This window comes from Physcomitrium patens, chromosome 21 (genome assembly GCF_059467195.1).
Source record: "Physcomitrium patens ecotype Gransden chromosome 21, ASM5946719v1, whole genome shotgun sequence".
NCBI classification, from domain to species: domain Eukaryota; kingdom Viridiplantae; phylum Streptophyta; class Bryopsida; order Funariales; family Funariaceae; genus Physcomitrium; species Physcomitrium patens.
The window spans coordinates 7,539,081-7,559,380 of NC_143430.1; the positions used below are offsets into that span (position 1 = coordinate 7,539,081).

General features: G+C 34.3%; 3 protein-coding genes across 8 annotated transcripts; 1 reads left to right on the plus strand and 2 right to left on the minus strand.

The window, feature by feature from the left end:
• Nucleotides 1-11,909: 11,909 nt before the first annotated feature.
• Nucleotides 11,910-14,266, minus strand: LOC112273903 (uncharacterized). 4 transcript variants are annotated; one of them, XR_002967238.3, is made up of 7 exons: nt 13,858-14,264; nt 13,602-13,639; nt 13,419-13,475; nt 12,745-12,907; nt 12,490-12,609; nt 12,220-12,281; nt 11,910-12,074 (listed from the first exon to the last, which is right to left on the minus strand). XR_002967238.3 is itself a non-coding variant. In XM_090245786.1 (6 exons), exons 1-5 carry the CDS (start codon nt 14,098-14,100, stop codon nt 12,502-12,504), a joined length of 609 nt encoding a protein of 202 aa, XP_090101912.1. In that variant the 5' UTR covers nt 14,101-14,266; the 3' UTR covers nt 11,910-12,281; nt 12,490-12,501. The 4 variants fall into 4 exon arrangements, 2 of the variants coding, with proteins under 2 accessions (XP_090101912.1, XP_073386105.1); XR_016499757.1 differs by having other exon boundaries at nt 12,220-12,609; XM_090245786.1 differs by having other exon boundaries at nt 11,910-12,281; nt 13,858-14,266.
• A 1,522-nt stretch (nt 14,267-15,788) lies between these two features.
• Nucleotides 15,789-16,801, plus strand: LOC112274256 (uncharacterized). The gene has a single exon (XM_024503577.3). The coding sequence runs from the start codon at nt 16,021-16,023 to the stop codon at nt 16,588-16,590; it is 570 nt and encodes a 189-aa protein (XP_024359345.1). The 5' UTR covers nt 15,789-16,020; the 3' UTR covers nt 16,591-16,801.
• An 809-nt stretch (nt 16,802-17,610) lies between these two features.
• LOC112274255 (L-lactate dehydrogenase B) lies at nt 17,611-20,025 on the minus strand. 3 transcript variants are annotated; one of them, XM_073529870.2, is made up of 2 exons: nt 19,777-20,025; nt 17,611-19,304 (listed from the first exon to the last, which is right to left on the minus strand). In XM_073529870.2, the coding sequence occupies exon 2, from the start codon at nt 19,091-19,093 to the stop codon at nt 17,990-17,992; it is 1,104 nt and encodes a 367-aa protein (XP_073385971.1). In that variant the 5' UTR covers nt 19,094-19,304; nt 19,777-20,025; the 3' UTR covers nt 17,611-17,989. The 3 variants fall into 3 exon arrangements, with proteins under 3 accessions (XP_073385971.1, XP_024359344.1, XP_024359343.1); XM_024503576.3 differs by having other exon boundaries at nt 19,767-19,919; XM_024503575.3 differs by having other exon boundaries at nt 19,480-19,851.
• Nucleotides 20,026-20,300: the final 275 nt, after the last annotated feature.

A 20,300-nucleotide genomic window follows, 5' to 3' on the forward strand; every position in this document is an offset into this window, starting at 1 on the left:
TGAAATTGAATGGTTATTGCCAAAAAATTTAAAAATTAGATAGTCCTAAAACAAGACTAAAGACTAAAAACACATTGGTAAGAATGAAGAAGACTTCACTCTTGCCTACATATATACTATCTAATTAGAAATTATGTAGTGGCATTCTATAGGTCTTCCAGCACATGTCAAATTTGTAAGATGTGTGTCTTAACTTATAAGGAAATTTTTTTAAATATGGGCTGTAAATTAAAATAAATCTCCACTAATTGAGAGCTTATTTTAATTTGTAATAATTTTAATTATCTAAATCTTAAAATAATTTTTCCTAAGCCTTTAAATTACGTCCAATAAACCTAATAATTTCTTACCTATGAGTCAAATAATTCTTTAATTTAGATGATTTATTCTAATTTAAAACTATTAATTAAAATGTGAATCAATTACATAAATTTTTTTCTTATTTCTTCATAAAATAAATTAAATTAATTGGCTAATTAAACTCACACTCAAACAACTATAAAATAATAATTCTAATACTTTAACAATTCAACCATACTACAATTAAAAGAAGAAATTTTTACATTGTTTTTTAATTTAATTTAATATTTTTTATATTATTATTTATCATCCAAATTTAAATTTTTATCTGAAAATAGCTTTTTATTTATGAATTAATTTTTATCTATAAATAAAAATTCATCCATTCTTAATCAATATTCATCTATAAATTTTATCTAAATTGGTATCATGAAATTTATTCATCCAATTATATTAATTCATCTAAGATATATCTTAAAAATTAGAAAAAAAACTAAGAGCCATCACTTCTCATAGCAATAACCTTCAATTGAATATGATTGATTCTTATTTTATTTCAAAATAAACTTCTTCAAATATCTAACATAATAATCTTTATTTCTTTTTAGCTTATGAGCAATGAAAAAGAGCCCTTAAAAATAGAGCTACCAAATTATAAAGGTAGAATACTACCCTTCACTAAATTTTACTAGAAAATATGTTTTAAATACAATAGTAAAGTTAGTGAAGAAATTTGATGAAGAGTTATCTTGTACCATAAGCTACCAACATATGTGACACGTGGTTAACTTATTGGCTAAGTTTCTAACTTATCAATCAACTATAGATATGTATAAAGATAAAATCATAACTAAGAAGCTTCTAGGAAGCTTTTTTATAAGATATTATCAAATTAAATAATTTTTATTTATTTATAATATCTATGAAACTATTGGAGTAAATATCTATATCCATGACAATACCTCATGATTCTTTTGATGATTGTTTAATGAATTAATCCAGCTTTTGACATGTATTGATTCATAATATTCATTACATGTGTAAGATCCATTTTTATGCCAACCAATGCATATATAAGTAAGCCTATTGCTGCCTTATATAGAACATCTTATATATGACTTTCAACTTTAATAAATTCTTTCTTTTTGAATTTCATCAATTTCAAATTAATTTTTAAAGATATCTCAATAGACTTTCATTACTCCATGTTTAATTATTTCAACACTTCTTCATGGTATTTTTTTTTTGGCTCATTATAAGGATTTTTTTAGTATTATTTTTTACAAATTCTACTTTTAAATAATAATGAAGCTCTTTCAAATCACTTTTTTCATATTATTTTCCTATCTTTGTCTTCAATCAATCCATTATCTTTAAAATATTGATTAAGGTGTTTAAATCATCAATATAGAAGATAACAAACAATAAGAATTCTTTTTATTATATCACATGTATGAAATGATCAGCTTCATTCTTTACAAATTTTTTATTTATAAAAAAGTATTAATACATTAGTATCATACCTTTGGTGATTGTTTGAAGCCATATAAAGATTTATTCAACTTACAAATAAGATATTGTTCGACTTATTAAACAAAGCCTTTGAATTTATACATGTAGATGTTTTCTTCTTGCTCTCTATTCAAAAAAACCATCTTCACATCCATTTGATGCATCTCCAAATCCATTGTTTCCTCAATTTCCACAATGGTTTTAATAGTGGTGAATCTTGCTAGTGAAACATATGTCTTATTAACATCAATATCAACAACTTGTAAATAGTCTTTACCAATCAATCTTATCTTATATCTTATAACATTATCCATTGCATTCATCTTTCTTTTAACATCCATTTATAATAAATTAATAATCGATTTGTTGAAATTTTAGTCAATTTTTATGTTTTGTTATCTGTAATTACTTAATACACTTCTTCCATAGCCTCATATTACTTCATAGAATTCATTGATTTCATTGTATCATTTAAAGTCAACATATTATCAAAAAGTGTAATATATACAAATTCTTTACTTAATTAAAAAAAGATGTAATTCTTCTTACATTTACTAAGTGAATTTTTATCTTTCATAAGAATTTTCCTATCTATTAATGAATATTTTTCTTAATGCACTTCATAGATTTTCTAAGCCTTTTTTTCTTAAAACTTATTACATTTCTATCATCTATATTTTTTTTATCTTTTTCTTTTTTTTCTAAAATTAAATATGTATCTAAAAATATATTATTATTTTAACTTTGATATATCTCCAAATACTTACAAATACTTTTATGCTCCAAAAATTTAATATTATTATTTTTGATGATATTCTTGATATCAAATATATAAGCATATTGACCTTTGTACCTTCACAATATCCTAGTGTAATAGACATGGATATTTATTTGGTTAAAAGTAATATATACAAGTACATAGAAGTAAGTAGATTTGATAATATCTTGTAGAGAAGCTTTATAGATATAGATTTGAATTTATATATATTTTTAGATGATAGGTAGATTGAAAATTTTGCCATTAAATAGACCAAGTATCACCTATGTTGATGATTTGTGATACAAGTTGGCCATGTGGTGTATATATAGAAAACTTATCTTGATAGTTAGATATATGTCTTGCAAATTGAATATGCATTAAAGATTTTATAGAACATTATTATATAGCTTCTAATTAGATAGTATATATGAATGCAATAGTAAAGTCTTTTTTATTCTTATCAATACTTTTCTTGTTTTATGTCTAGTTTCAAGAATCTCTAGACTTTTTGGCTTTTGCAATAACCATTCTAGTTAGAATATTATACTACTTTTGAATAAATATCTGATCTTCTTGACTAATACAAAAATATCTTAATCTTTTGGTTCTTTATAATTTATATCTTTGATAATTTTAAAGTAGTATTAATTCATTATTCTTGTTTTTTCTTGTAAATAAGTGGATTATTTTACTTTTTTTAATATATTCTAAAGGTTAAAAACTACATATTTTAAATATATATATATATATATATTCTAAAGAGTAGAATAATATTCTTTATAGAAATTTTTATTTGATATTAGAGGTTGTAAGTTATCCTCTTTTAATTTGACTTGTAATTTTATTAAATTCTTCTATTATAGAGATGAAAAAAAAGATATGGATGCTATACTTGATAGATGAAACAGGACCAAATTATCTCAAAAATCCAAGATCCTTCTAATCTACAATAACATAAAGCTTCATTATAAAATAGGATAAAACGCAGCAAAACAAAATTGAACGGAATTAAACAAAATGTAACATAAAAGATAAAACTAAGTAAATAGAAAAAAAATAGAATAAAATTGAATAGAAAGATGTAAAATCAAATTTTACTAAGAGAAAGGATCCAAAGCCATATTTGACCAAATGCCCAAAAAGCCCTAGCCAATCCTATTTATACCTTGTCCTACAACCCTTGACTTTCTAGAATGTTCTTAGATGGTAGATTCTACCTAAATAATTGTCTTAAACTTCTTTTTTAGAAGGTTCTATGGTATGTCCTATCTAAATAACTATCCTAAATTCTTTTTAGAATATTCTATGATAGATCCTACCTGATTTACTAACCTAAATTCAATTCTAAAAACTTCTATGGTTCTAACTATTTATACAATTATCTTATCTATACCTTCTTATAATTAATTCCCTTCCACTAATGCAGAACGTCCTTGTTTTGCTTCCAACTGTATCTCCAAACTTTCTTTTGGCAATGGATGAGGTTTTGTGCAAGTTCTCATATTACATCGTGAATGGAATAATCTTTCCAAAGAACTTTGTACTGAAGTTGTAGATGTCCACTACCACAACAAAAGTAGTGATGCTCCAAAATATTGTCTACTTCATATTCTTGTTGGTCATCAACTACAATTGGTGGTAGTGGTGGTAATTGGTGTCAATTTGGAAAGTGCTTTGATTCGGTATGAAATTCCTTCAATTATAAAACATAGAAGATTAGATCCACCTTAACATATTGTAGAAGCTTAAGGTACTATGCAACATTAGAAACCACTCCAAAAATGTAAAAAGGTCCAAGCCACTGAGGTGTTAGTTTATGGATTTGGGTTGATGTAGCAAGTGGCAAATTGGTGTTGGAGAGTAATACTTGATCACTCTCTTGGAAGATCTTGGATTCACAATAGTTATCTGTATACTACTTTTTTCAATTCTATGTAGTAAGAACGCGGCAACGTGTCTCTTATAAGGCCATTATAAGCCATTATATAAATTCCTCCATTGTCGAGTTGTTGGTATCAATGGAATAATAGAGAGTTATTAGTATAATTAGATGTTGATCAATATTTAAAAAAAAATAGTAAATGACTGGTACTTACTTAAATATTATTATTATAAGAAAATTCCAAAAGCATCAAGTATATATCTCAATCATTATGATGAACCACTACAAATATCCGCAGCATATTTTCTAAGGTCTAATTTACACGCTCTATTTATCTATCTATTTTGAAATGAAAGGCTATAGATGTAGCAAATCGTGTACCTAGTAGCTTAAACAAGGCTTGCCAAAAACTTCTCTTGAAGCATGGATCTTCATCTAAAAAAATGACACAAGATAATCCATGGTGATGAAAGACAGCATCAAAGAAGACTCATGCAAGCATTGGAGCATCAATAGTTGAGTACATTGTGGCTAAGTAAAATTGCTTTGAGAGTCAATCTACAAAGACAATAATCTTGGTATGATTATGAGGCATCTACGGCAAACACATAATGAGATCCATAGTTACCTACTCTCAACGTGCTATAAGTAGCAAAATTGGCTACAATAATCCAAAAGACAATGCATTATATGCTTTATTAGGTTGACATGATTCACAAGAGCATACAAAGGCTTGAACATCATCATCTAAACTTACCCAAAACCATGTTTTTGAGATCTCTTCTATAGTCTTTTTTGATCCTAGATGTCTAGATATTGGAATATCATGTCCTTCTTAAAGTATGTGTGTCTGAAATTTAATGTTGTTGGGTATATAAATTTGCTTCTTGAAATAGAGTAAACCATCACTAAGAGTGTAATCTTAATATTATATATCATCCACTTTTAGTCGATTCTTAACCATCTTAAAATAAGCATCTCAATATGTGACTTCCTTCCATTCTACTTCTTTGATTAGATCTGAAATGATACTATTAATGGTTGGACTTTTGTCTTGTCTCTTGATTTGTCCTTCAATTTTGGTCTTTGCAATAAGTTATTTGATATAGTATGTTGTCGTCCTTGTTTGTAAACAAGTTGAATATCAAAAAGTTATAATTTTTCTCCCAAATGATGAGATTGTGATTTCATATTTTTTTAGATACAAATCATGTAGGAAGGGTCGATAGTCAATCCGAACAACCACTAGCTTTTCCAATAGATAGTATCACCACATCTTTGTCACATGTAGAATTACTAATTGCTCTCGATTCTATATAGAATAATTTTGCTCTATCCTTCTCAGCTTGCGTGATTCATAAGCTACAGCTTGAAGGTCCCTACTAAAGTCTTATTGAAGGACCATTGTTGTGTTGTAATATGACTATATAGTAAAATTATAATCAAAATTGAATTTCTAATTAATATCTAATTATCTTGATTCAATAATAATTCAAGGTATCTAAATATGGCTTTTAAAAAAGCCTTTTAGGTTATTTTCTTATCTTAATAGTTAGTAAGTTGAAAGTTGGTTAGTACTTTAACCTTCTAGGCTATAGAGATTTTTTTACTACCTTAGAAAGACCATAAATTGATAAAATCAGGTTAGAAGAGGTAAATAACTAGTATGGTTGATATTAAAATTAAATTAAAGATAGGATTGGGCTAAAAAAATCCTCAAAATAGGTAGATTGATACCTAGGGATTGATCATTTGTGACATAGGATGAAAATCAAATCTTTAGCCACTAAAATGATTGCCTAGAGAAAAATAGGGTTTCATTTGAAGATGAGAGATTAGGATTTGAGAGCTAGCTTTAAGCTCTTTTTAGAAGCATAAGGCTTGTTCTTTTAGGATTTATGAGGACTTGGCAATTGTTATTCAAAGTCAAAGTTTGTATTGGTAATTTGGATTTTAAGTTATACAATTAAGGCTAGCACTTTTGACTAGTTCGTACAATTCGTATAACATCTATAGTTAAAAATTTGGTACTATTTGGATTATTGGATGTACTAAGTGTGTACAAAATTCTGTATTAATCTAACGATGTGGTTTAGAGATATCTGATTTTTAGTACAAGAGAGTTTCAGAAGTTGGCAATTTTGGGTTGGATAGGATTTTTATGGTATCTAAAGATCTACTAGTCAAATCAAAGTGAAATTTGGCATGGTATTGGAAGACTTAAAGATCAAGCTACACACCAATTTTGAGTAGAAATTAACAATTGAAAAAGGAGAAATTACTACTAGAATTTTTGTATTACCTTTCAAGTTGGCAGCCAAGTGACATTAGTGCATTTTTTAGAGGTTTTGTCACAGTCTATAAGTTGGATTCGGCTGAAATTTCTTAATCATATAAAAGACTTATATTGACAATTTCATGCAAAATTTCACATCAAGTGGACGATTAGATTAGAAGTTACAACTTGTCAAAGCTCACTGATTAGGATTAGGGCTTACAAGAAAAATCTAAATTGCTTGAATATGAAAGTAAGAAGATAATTGGAATTTATGTATGATTGAGGCTACTAAGAAGAGTATTTTTTAGTACTTTTGAATTAAAATTTGGATTATATTCTTCTCATATGGATGAATTCTATTTGGATTTCTTGGATACTTGTGAAACACAATCTCACCTTCTACAACTAAGTGCCCAATGCATTTCCAAATAAGACAACAAGTAATATGATACCGCTCTAATAGCAAAGTTGGAAGCATACAAGGAAGATTAAGATCATAGAGTTGCAATATTGGAGCAGTAATGAGTGTCTTTTTCAACTTAACAAAGGCATTTTGCTGCTCCAATTTCCATTCAAATAAGACATCTTTCTCCTATATGTTTGTTAATGAGGCAGTAATATGAGCAAATTGTCAAATAAAATGGTGATAGTATCTAGCAAGGCCTAAAAATGAGCAAAGTTCATAAGCATCCTTGAAGGTTGGCCAATCTTCCATAGCTTTCACCTTATCATGCTCCATACACATGCCTTTGGAAGATACTACATGCTCCAAAAAGGTGACTTCTAACTTCTAAAGTTCACATTTAGATTGCTTGCAATAGAAGCGACTATTTTGTAGCTTGCATAGGACTTCTCATAGGTATTGCTCATGCTCTTTGGAGATTTTACTATATACAAAGGTATCATCAATTAAGACAACTACATACTTATCCAAAAGGTCTTGAAACAATCTGTTCATCTAACCCATGAAAGAGGTTAGAACATTGGTGAGGCCAAAGAGTAAAATCAGCCATTTAAAATATCTATAGCACATACAAAATATTGTCTTTTCTACATCCTCTCTTGCAATAGGTGTTTGTCAATAGCCGCTCTAAAGATCTAATTTATTAAAGATAGTTATACCTTGAAGTTGGTCAAGAAGATCATCTACGTGTAAAAGTGGATATGCATTTTTAACAATCTACTTATTAAAGCCTCGATAGTTGATGCAAAGGCAAAGTCCACCAACTTTCTTGGGTGCAAAGAATATGGGTGCTCTCCATAGAAATGTGTTTTTTCAAATGAGGCCTTTCTCTAAGAGTGCGTCCAATATCTTTTGTAGCTCTTTAAGTTCTTTTGGTACTAGGTGATAAATTGGTCGACTTGTTGCTTTGGCTCTAAGCAATAGTTATATTTGAAAGGAGGGACCTCAATGAAGAAGTACGCTACTAGGTAGGTTATTTGGAAAGACATCCTAATATTCTCGTATGAGTTGCTCTGCTTGTTTTATCTCTTTGGCTGTCCTTTCTACCACTGATGCAAGATTTAGAACCACCATATATACTAATTTCTTATGTTATATTTGCTTCTTTATAAAGATCATCATTATGAGTAAGTCTTTGGTTGCAAATTATCTTTCTTCTTCACTTGATGCAAAGGTACAAAGAATCACCTTGCATCATCCATCTTTAAAAGAAATTATCCTTCCTATCCAATCAACTTATTTATTTTCCATCTCTAGCCATGGCATTCCAAAGATAACATCATATCTTAGCTTTATCACCTTAAATTTCTCTCTTAAGATGTAGATGTCTATCAATCTCAAGGTTTCTTTTTCACACATCTTACTCAATATGTTCTCTCAATAATCTACAAGATATATACTTTCTTTCTTAATTGAATTAATTTTAATTCCAAGCCAATCCATAATTTCAATTGAGATGTAATTTTTTATAGAGCCATAATCTACAAGCACTCGATATGGTTGTCTTTTTAGTAGTTGTATTAGATGCACCAGCTGACTCTTTTTATAATTATCTGAGTCTATGCCATTTGTCTCCAAGAGTTGGTAGCTATCTCCAGTATTGGTTCTTAGCACCTTTATTATGGTGTCTTGTTTTCATGCTTTAACTCATTATCGATTTGATGAGTTTTTAGACTGTAAATCCACTTTGTCTTGCTAATGCTTGAATTTTGACGTTTTGGATAACCTCCGATCTGATTGGCCTAACTCTTGACAATAGAAACATAATCCCTTTTGCACTAATATTTGTTGTGTTTGTGGTGTCAATGACCCTTGTATGGCATCAATCTCCATTGGCGTTGGTTGTTATGCCATAGTATTAAATAGTGGCATGGGACTTCATACTATAGGTCATGTTCTATAATTTTTGAAATCTATGGTATCAATCCTCTCTACAATCCAAATTACCTCTTTGAATGTTTGTGGATCCGTTAGCTCCACCTCTTGTTGGATCCTAGGTTTCAAACCTCATAGGAATCAATCTATCATCTCCGCCTCCAAAACATTTCCAATCTAGATACATAGGGACTTAAATCGAGGGACATAATTTTGTACTGACCTAGCTTGTATAAAATTTGTCAACTGATTGCGTGCTATCTTCTCCGCATTGATGGACAAAATTGATTCCTAAACCTGATCTCAAACTCCTCTTAGTCACAAAATCCACCTTGAGCTCTATAGCTTTGAACTTGATGTCACCACCAAATAGCTGTCACATCTCTCAAATAGCTAGCTGCATATGTAATTTCTTCAGTAGTATTGGCTCTAGATAGTTGGAAGTATTATCACATGTTCAAGAGCCATTGACATACATCTTCTTGTTTTGAAGTTCCAAAGTATGTACTAGACTTATTCAATTTCAACCTAGCAAATGTTGACTCTCTTATCCTCGAGGCTTCTACTTGCTCTTCCAAAGTATAGCTATTTGGCCTAAATGGTATTGTATTTGAGCCTCCATTTGAGATTGCTTTGCCATATCTCCCATATTATAATTTCTCTGCTAGACTCCATTATTATTATGCATTTTCAACTCTCAATTGATTTTTTTAAGAATAGCTCATGGTAGCGTCAACATAGTATCTAATGTGACCACAACAATTGACCAAGGAGTAGATGTTGACTATTCACACACTACCAAAAGTAAACAGTCTAACACTTGCTCTGATACCAATGAAACAGGACCAGACTATCTCAAAAATCCAAGAGCCTTCCAATCCACATCAAGATAAAGCCTGATTACAAAATAGGACAAAATAGACTAAAACAAAACTGAACGGAATTAAACAAATAGGACATGAAAGACAAAACTGAGTAAACGGAAACAAAATAGAACATAATTGAATAAAAAAATGCAAAACCAAATTTTACTTAGAAAAAGGGTCCAAAGCCATACCTGACCAGATACTCCAAAAAGCTTTGGCCAATCCTATTTATACCTTGTCCTACGACCTTGGATTTTTTAGAATGTTCTTAGGTAGTGGACTCCACCTAAATAATTACCTTAAATTTCTTTTCTAGAAGGTTTCATAGTAGACCCTACTTAGATAATTACTTTAAATTCCTTTTCTAAAAGGTTCCATGGTGAGCCCTATATAAATAACTGCCCTAAATTCTTTGTAGAATGTTCCACGATGGATCCTATCTAGTCTACTAACCTAACTCCAATTCTAGAAACTTCTATGGTTCTAACTATATATAGAATTATCTTATCTATACCATGTTACAACAGAAGTAAAAATAAATTTGTAGTTATTGCAAATCTTTATGAATTTATCAATATTTCTAAAGTAGAAATCTCACATATTACCAATGTCAATAATAGAAGTACTATTCATATTCCTATAAAAAAAATTCAACCATGAAGTTCAATATCTATGCTAATAAATTGTTTAATTAAAAGAAACAAGTAGATCAATCTCAGAATTTAATTCAAGAAGTCTTGCTATTATAAGTATAAAAGAAATAAAGATCTGTATGTTAAAGAAGTTTAATAGAAGAAGTTCATAATTTTGAAGATTCTTATATTAAATCAAGTTCTATTTAAAGTTGTATTCTTCCTAGAACCTAGATAGATTTATTCAAGTTGGATTCATATGCACATTCATATTTGAAAGTATTCTTTTCTTGTAACTAACTTTGATGAAAATAGATTTGTAGTGAATCTTTTAACTGACTTAGGATTTTATTTAAAGAAGTTGAAAAGTGTTTTGATCAAGATATAAGCATTCAATACAACTTATAAAACTACATAGTTAATTTACTTATTATAAACTACAATATACTTTTAATTAATAGGAATTATTTTAGTTCATAGTAATACAGATCATTATAAAATCAATAATAGAAATTAATCAATAAGACACAAAAAACTTTGTATATATACTATATCATTTATTAAAATTTACCTTAATTTATGTGCAATTCAATTATATATACATATATGTATATATATATATATATATATATATATATATAGTTACATTTGAAATACTAACAAAAAAAAAATTGAGATAAAAAAAAATTAAATAAATAAATAAACTAAAAAAGTATGTCAAATGAACAACAAGTTGTGGTGACAATAACAAAAACTATTGTGACATTAGTAATACCCTCAAAATATTATCTCACTTACAAAAAAATCAAAAGACACATTCTAAAAATAAAAATAAATTAAATACAAGTCATAGATGTCTTCAAAATGGTTTCTGTGTTCAACACATGTTACACATATAAAAAAATGTATTGATCATGAATAAAAACATAAACAAAAGCAATTACAGAGACGTCAAATCAACATACATTTGTGTCTAAGAGGGATATACATAAAAAAAAAAAAAAAAAAAAAAATGCATCGCTGCTTACACATAATTAATAACTCCTGAACCTTACAAAATTACCATGTTTATTGATGAGAGTTTGGACGCCCACAACCTCAACTTTACCAGCTTATACAATGGTTTTCCATAAGATTCTTTAACATTTCATGACTATATGTTTCTTCTACTGAGATTATTTTCTCATGTTAAGATTCACTGTATTATTTGATATGAAGAATGTCCTAAATTCACCTTATAGAAGCTGGATACGCTGGTTTCACACGTAGAAGAAACAATTTTAGTGATGTTTATGCATCAGTTGGGAATCAGAAGAAGAAACATCACCAAATGAAGAGTCATTGAGCATGTAAAAAACACCTTTTAATCTATTACCAGTGTCAAGAGAGGTCATAACCTTGCACATCAGATAGGGAGGTCCCGGACCAAAATGACACCGCTCTGGCCGCAAAGCCTCAAAGCCTCAAATTCTACGCCCTCGACAAAGAGCATGCGACTCCACCATGCTGTTTAAACTCGAGAATTTTTAAGAAAACGTTAGAAAGTTAGCAAGCACCCTCACAATCCTATGCTCGATATATGAAAAACTGAGTTATCACAAGGCTCTGCCTGGCTCTAGGATGCTGCACCTTTCACTTCAGGTTTACTCACATTGATTTGAAAGTATGAAACCGCGGCCCCTGCGTCTCCATCAGTCGCCTTTAACAGTGTTGCTGTGGGCGATGTGTCAGCAAATTTAGTTCGCATGTTTTTAGAAGGCAAAGACTGCACATAGAATGCCTCCACATGTAGCAACTGAAGCACTATAGCAAGAGTCTCTGAACAATAACCTGTGGCATAGTACCCCCTCCAGGAAACTATCCACCATAGTTGTAAAACCCCGAGCCGTTTGCGTTGAAAGACATGCATACTCAAAATTACCTCATTTAGACCTCAGTGCCATACGCCACCCCCGCTAACGACAGAATTATTTCCACTTATATTTGATTTCAGCGGATCAGGGACTGCTTCAGATGGAGAGGTAAATTTGCCCATGACTGCCTGAATCAAGGATAAAAACAACAATAATAATTTCAGATTACTGAAGTGAAAATGGCTCTTACTGTGCACACGATGATTGCAGATGGAAAATGCCTGCATTTTTCAGTAAGCGCACCGTATGGGGATGTTTCTTACCATAGGAAGACTTTTCTTAACATATGAAAGCATCCAATCTGCATTTGTTGATAGAATGGCGGCTGTTGGTTTTGTGAGCTGCGCGTTCAATGTTTTTAAGCCAGGATGTTCGCTTAAGAATGCAGGTTCCAGAATGAGCCACACATCTCTAGCTCTTTTAGCCCTGACAAATCAAAGAATGTAGATATTTTAGAGGATTTCAATTACGTCATGGAACAACACTTCTAGCAGGCACAATCAATAAAAATGGTATGATACATAAACACAAGGCACGTGGAAGAGAAGTAATTTATGAATCTAAATGTGACCATATGTTTCAGCCGCACTGAAAATGATTTGCCAGTCGTTTCGACTTGCATCTATTTAAGCCTCAAATGTGATTTTCAGCAGTGAACACGAAAACCGGATTTCCACGTTTATTCTATTCATTCAATACAAGAGGCTGTTTACCAATTGACTAGTGTTATCAATTTCCCTCAATCTTCACGAATATAAGAAATCCCTCAAACACGTCACAATCGTAAACCTCGGGATTCTACCACATAGAATTACGTCTTAGGTACATGTACTAGTTCTAGAGACCGACTCATTCTCTTCTTTTACAGGCAATAGATTGCAATCATGAACAGGTTTTCTATATTAGAAACTAGTGCATTATTGAAACGAAAACTCACCTTTCAGCTCTTTCTATTCCATGCTGTAGAACAGATTCCAATGGAGGTCCCTCTAGCCTGGATAAAATACAAATCCAATTATTACGACGACTTCAATAGACTAAACACTTATTCTCAAAATTGTCATCATTTGTGAAGAATAATAAAAGAATCACATACTAAAATCTGCCAACTGGCACTTACATAAGAGACTGAGCATTGGCGACAGCAAAGTAAAACACCTGAAAATGTTGCACAATCATAGCTATCAGCCCTCCGGTCAAGGTGTACACGAAAATTCAAAGGTTGAGCTGTAAAACAAACACAATCTAAACTCTTGCTAGAAACTACAACGCAAACATGGTAGGCGAATCAATTGAGGAAAAGCCTGTATCATCGTCGATGAAGCGCTCGAAAAGCAACATAAAGCTCAGAAAGAAATGAGATACACATGGAGTACCTGAGGTTGATCAGCAACAAAAGCAAGAGGAGACGTCACAATGTCATCGGAATTCGGCACTTGCGCTCGGCAAGCGCCACTCCATGAACCTGACCTAAATCTCACTAGACTACCCCCGTTACCTCCGAAATTCCGTCGCGGAAAACCACTTCCTAATGATGCTGTGCTTCGCCACCGCACACGAAACTGTGGTCGTGATGATGGCGGAGGCGCAGGGTATAGCGCAAGTGTTGCAGTTACCATAGCTGGAACCCGAATCGAAAGCCTGAAACCTATGTTACGAGATAGAACAGGGGAAGGAGAAGCTGAACGAGAAGCCCGAGTCCACGGCGTCCTCCGGCGCAACTCCGCCTTTACCACGGCGACATCGACGAGGCCAACACTTCAGCACTTTGCCTCCGAACGTTGTTTCGGGGGATAAAGGTGTTGTCCACTTCGGATGAGTGTGTTGTTCACTTTGGAGTGCCTTCCTTTTCTTAAAACCAAGTAGTTGAGGTGTAATAAAGAGAGATATATTTTGGATAAACAAGAACGTATATATATATATATATATATATATATACACGTAGACCTTTATTTTTTAATTAAGAAGATATTTTATTTAATTTTCAAGTCCCTTAATTTTCTTCAAGGCTAACCTGATACGTTTATGGCAATTTAAAATTTCACAATTTTTTGAAGTGGAGGATAACAAAGGAAAGGTGGTTGATTAAGGGATTTGAACAATTTTCATACGCAAAATAATTGCCAAATCGGTGAATGGTTAAATAGACATACCAAAAAATGTATTTTGTTAAAGATAAATATACACAAACAAACATATAAACATCATTGTCTTTAATGTATAAGATATTCATATATATATATATATATATATATGTATATTATACTTTTCTCGCTTAAAATAATTAATTAAACAACAATACAAATATATACATGTATATTTTTTTTAAATTAAAATATTAAGGATTCATTCCTAAATGTAATGATTAAAAAAATACTTCTTTCTAATTAATTATACAAAAATTTAGGTCAATGAATAATTTTGTTAATTCACTGATTAAATCCAATATTTAATGAATAAGTTCTAATTAATAAATTTTATAAAGTAAAAAAAAATTCCAGTTAGTGCAAATGTTAATTTTTAGTACTTTTTAATGACTAATGCAATCTTAGCTTTGAGATACTCTTGTAAAAACTTCATTTTAAAACTTAGAAAATACTGACTTTGTTGTTAGCATCTTTCAAAACATTAGGATAGATATTTTTATAAACTAAAGTATACTTAAAGCTATTTGTACAAATTTGAACAACAATATTATAGAAGTTTGGACAATATGTATTTATGAAAAATCTTTTTGCAGTCTATTCTGTGTAAATCTGAAAATATGGTCTGTGAAACCTCAACCATAAGTCATTTGATTTTATTACTTAACAAACAATAAGTTTAACAAATTATTTCTTAATTTTCTTAATTTATTCCACGATCCAATTATAAAAAATATTTAATATATACATATATATATATATAGATATATACACACACACACACACACAAGAATATAATATTTAATTTTTAAGTTTTCGTTTTTGAAGTTAATATATTTGTCATCGAATTCTCAACTTACACTTAAATTGCCAATTAATATTACTCTCCACCAAATTAAAAATCAATGAAACCAAATTATCAAAAAAGAAAGGTAATCAAAGAACACCATGCATATCTTATTCATCCGAATACTGTAATGTCAAAACTTACAGTTATTGTGCCCTTTTCTGGACCCTAAAAACACATTAATGTTTCAAGATGACCCAAAAAATCAAAATGAGATGGATGTGAATGGGAACATAGATAAAAATGTGAAAGCTTTAAAAGTTGGAAGCTACTTTTTTCCTGCCGTGAAATAGAATGGGAAATGGAATTCTCTAGCCCCCTGTCAAGCTCGGGGATGTCGTCTTCGGGCCTGAGACACCGACGGAAAGCGAAACCCCAAACGCGAAGGTCGATGAGATTGGTCGCCAAGTTCGATTAGTTTAGTGGAGCTTGGCCTGGAAACACAGATCCGGCGACGGTGACAGGGTTTTCGACTCGCACCAAGTGGACTGAGTCGGAACGTAGATTAGTGTTTTATCGAGAAATTATTAGGGGGAGAGTATCGAGCGATGGCGGCAGCACGCTATGGAGATGCTTTGCTCATTGTCGCCATCTCCGTCGTGTCGGCCATCATCTGCGAGGGTATTAGCTGGGTGCTGATTTACCGCACCACCAACTACAAGTCGCTCCGCTCCACCATAGACCGCACCTCCAAGAAGATAGAGACGATGAAGAGCCAGACGCCGGCGTCGGCAATCGCTGCGGCTAAGAAATCTAAGAGTAAGAAGATGGATCGGTACGAGTTGTCATTGAAAGAGTCCAGCCGCGATTTGTCGCTGTCCAAGTTCAAGTCTGGGGCTGTGGTTGCGCTCGTGCTTTTTGTTGTGTTTGGGCTGCTGTCGTCCCTTTTTGAGGGCAAGGCTGTTGCCAAACTGCCATTCTCGCCTATTCCCCTCATCCAGAAGATGTCACATCGAGGATTACCTGGTGACGATGCCACCGACTGCTCCATGGTGTTTTTGTATTTTCTCTGCTCTGTAAGCATTCGCTCCAATCTACAGAAGTTCCTAGGGTTTTCTCCTCCTAGAGGAGCTGCAGGGCAAGGACTTTTTGCGATTCCAGAACAGAAGTTGAAGTGAGGTCTGAGAAGTGCGGTGTGGCAACAAGAGTCGATGCATGTAGAGATCTTTGTAGCCCTTAGGGTTTATACAGAACAGAGAAGCGCTCCTGATGAAGTTGGACGATGGGGACAGTAAGTCACTTTCATCGCATGTCTTTAGGTCTTCTATGTTTTTAAAGCGGGATTGTGATCCTGTAACAGATTTATGTATGTGCTTCCATTGATACCTATATGTTTGATGTCTTTATCCCGTATGTTCATGTATCATGATCAACCTAACATACGTTAAGCGCAGTCCAAGTCGTTGCTCGGTTGTGAAGGATGATTTATACCCCGGGATTATTCATGTTGTAGGTCTTTTCATGCTTACGATCTCAACTTCCTTGTAGCACGTGGATAAGTGTGTTAACATGCTCAGTTACTCCCTTCGAATGGAATTATGAATGAGTGATTGATCCTGTGATGGAGTCGGATAAATTTCTACTCTGAGGACACCTTGTTAGAATCTGGTTCAGTCGTCACGTCATAGACTGTCCATACATTTTCTTTCCTCAAATTGCGTGATAACCCTTGCCCCTGATGCAATTTGTGATGGTGTTAATTGCTTTGCCACTATGCTATTACATTGTCATATGCTCAAATGCTCACTTGGTGGATTGGTTCACACTTCAGGGAAATTTTGGCTAAACTAAACATAGATCAAGGGTTTCAAATCCGTACTGCCAAAATTTTCTCCACCTTCAGTTCCATCGGACAGTTCTCGAACTTAGGGCGATTTTACTTGCCTCATCCTGGTTCTGAGCAAGCTGAGTTCCACTTGGTCCCTTGCCCGAAGTTTTACGAAGGAGGGTGCACTCAACCTCCTAGTGTCGAGAACCAAATGCTATGTGTGTAGATGAGTCTCATTTCTTAAATGTTCGTCATTTTATTTCTCAGTGGACAGCAATTTGACACTTTCAACGAGTAGACTTGCTCCATTCAAGTCATACGGTGGTTAATACTGTTAACTACACAACCTGAGGCTAACCAGTGCGAGGTGTTTGCAATGACAAAAATCTGGGCGTGAGTCATCAGCTGTTCCATTATTTTAGGTTCCGCGATAGAGCTAGTTGGTTGCAATAATCACACTAGGGCAACTCAACTACATAAATACAAGCACCAGAGCGGCAATTGCAAACTATGATAATGAGCATTGCAATCACTAGTGAGTATTTGAAATGCTATTTATAAGATTATAGCGACATATTTCGTAGACATTATAGCTGAAGGTGATGTTCCTCAGCTACGGAGACTTGGGGCTTATAGCTGAGGAACATCACCTTTAGTCCAACTTTTACATGCATACAGTCTAGCTGAAATGTAACATCTGAAAAGCTACAATAATCATCGTTTGGTTATTTGTGCAAAATTTTCAAAGCTTATATGTCCAACTTCTTCTGAATCTCCGCCATCGTCTTCGCAGACTTCTGAAGTTGCTCCCTTTCCTCGTCCGTCAAGGGGCTGTCCATGACGCCGATGATCCCCGAGCGCCCAATCTCGGCAGGAAGGCTCAGGTAGGCCTGGTCTTTGATACCATGGAATCCCTGAGAGCACACCGACACGGGATGGATCCGCCTCTGATCACGCAGCACGCTCTTCACCAGACTTGCAACGGAGTATCCGATCGCCCAGGAAGTATAACCCTTCAGTTTGATTACTTCATAGGCGCCATCCACCACTATCCTGTGGAGCTCGGAGAGAGTGTCGGGGTTGTAGTCGATGTGCCTCTGCTTCAAATAGGAGATGATCGGGATACCGCCCACGCTAACACTGGACCAAAGAGGGACCGAGCTGTCGCCGTGCTCTCCCACAATATAGCCGTGCACATTCTGGGCGTTAACGTCCAGGTGATCAGCCAACAGCCAACGAAAGCGAGAGGAATCGAGGTTGGTGCCGGATCCAATGACGCGATTGGGAGGAAGGCCCGACAGCTTGTAAGCGACGTACGTAAGAGCGTCCACGGGATTGGAGATGATGAGGAGGATGGTGTCAGGGCTGTGCTTCACCAGCTGAGGAATGATCTTCTTAAACAAGGAGACGTTCTTCTCCACCAGAGCGAGGCGTGATTCCCCCTCTCGCTGCCTGGCTCCTGCGGTCACAATACAAATGTCAGAGTCGGCGGTGACCTTGTAGTCTGTGTCGGCCAAAATCTTAGACCTAGGCAGAAATGCTGCCGCGTGCTGGAGATCAAGCATCTCTCCCTTGAGCTTCTCCTCCACCACGTCCACAAGCGCAAGCTCGTCGCACAGGTCCTGTGTTAGAATGGTTTGAGCGCACGCCATGCCCACGTTCCCGACTCCTACGACAGTGACCTTGGAAGTCCTCCTCGGTACGTTTGAGATGCTGGATCCGGGAATCGACTTGAACAATTGGTTGGCTACTTTGTCCGTCAATTCGAAGGCCGATCCAGGCTCATGTTTCGCTTCTTCCTCTCGCCAGTTGAATACGAACTTGGACTTCGTATTCTGCCCAATCGTAGCCATGTCTTGTCGATGGGAGAGCTCCTTTGACAACAATGAACTAGACACGCACTTGAAATCTCAGATTAAAGAGAGCTAGAGCCCGATCCTGCTACTTTGGCTCGCAACGCTTAGTTACTGTTGTGCTATGGCTACTCTGGAATGCTTAAACCATGCCTTGTCATCGATAGTGCAAAATCTGTAGCAAATGAGAATAAGTGACTGTCTCGGCAATCTGCACATCATACACCACCATCGCCACAACATTCAGTTCAACAGCCCTCGCTTAATCGTCAGCGACAACACGCGAGTGAAAGCCAGGACAAGCTAGTCCCACAATAAGCTAACATAGAAAGTCAAAGATGAACTGTTGTTAAGAGTCCTCCTTGCGCAATCACACGAGGACGCACCAAGTAGCCGGTAGTGCAGCATTCGACTTCGACACACGGATACCACTTCAGCAAATTGCTTCTAAACCCTCTCTTCCTCTCACTCTCCCCCCTCCTACAGCAGACCGTCGGAAATCTCCGTGAGGAGTGCTAGCTGTCAACGCAAGCTTAAAAAAAGCAGCTACCCTACATGACCACAATGTGAGGTTCCTCGCTTGTGTCAGGGAAGTTGCCCCCAATCAAAAGAATTTGAAATCTTTTATTTCATTTTTTAAAAAAAGTTCAGTCCCGGAGTACCCAAATCTCACCGAGGATTACCGACACTTAAAAAGAAGCTTCCACGCTTCGGACGGTCGAAGTTTCGAAGCTTTCGTCCTGTGCAAAACCTGCGCTAGCTTGTACAATGCCCTCCACCAAACCTAAGTCCACAGCAAGGTTCCCAACTGCGCTAGACCTTAACCGCAACAGTGACTGCCTCAAGAGCAAAAGCGAAGACACTTGGCATCGAAAAAGTATCCGATCCACCCACGTAAGAATCACGCAACCCAACTGTTTCTCTGGCAACAATCCCAGAAGCCCCCCCCCCCCCCCCCCCCCACAGTCGCAAACAATGCTTAAAAATTCATACTGCCATTACAACTCAACCATCCACATTCATGCACTTGCTGTTACTGAACATGTTGAGAAAACCGACAAGTTGAACAAGCTGACTCTGCTGTGGAAGCACTCAGAATAGCTGAATTGTTAAGCCCACACTTTGGGTGGAAATAAAGCATCCACCACTAGCTCAGTGGCTCTGGACTGCTTCCTTGTGTCCCTACTGAAATAGAATGTGCTGCTAG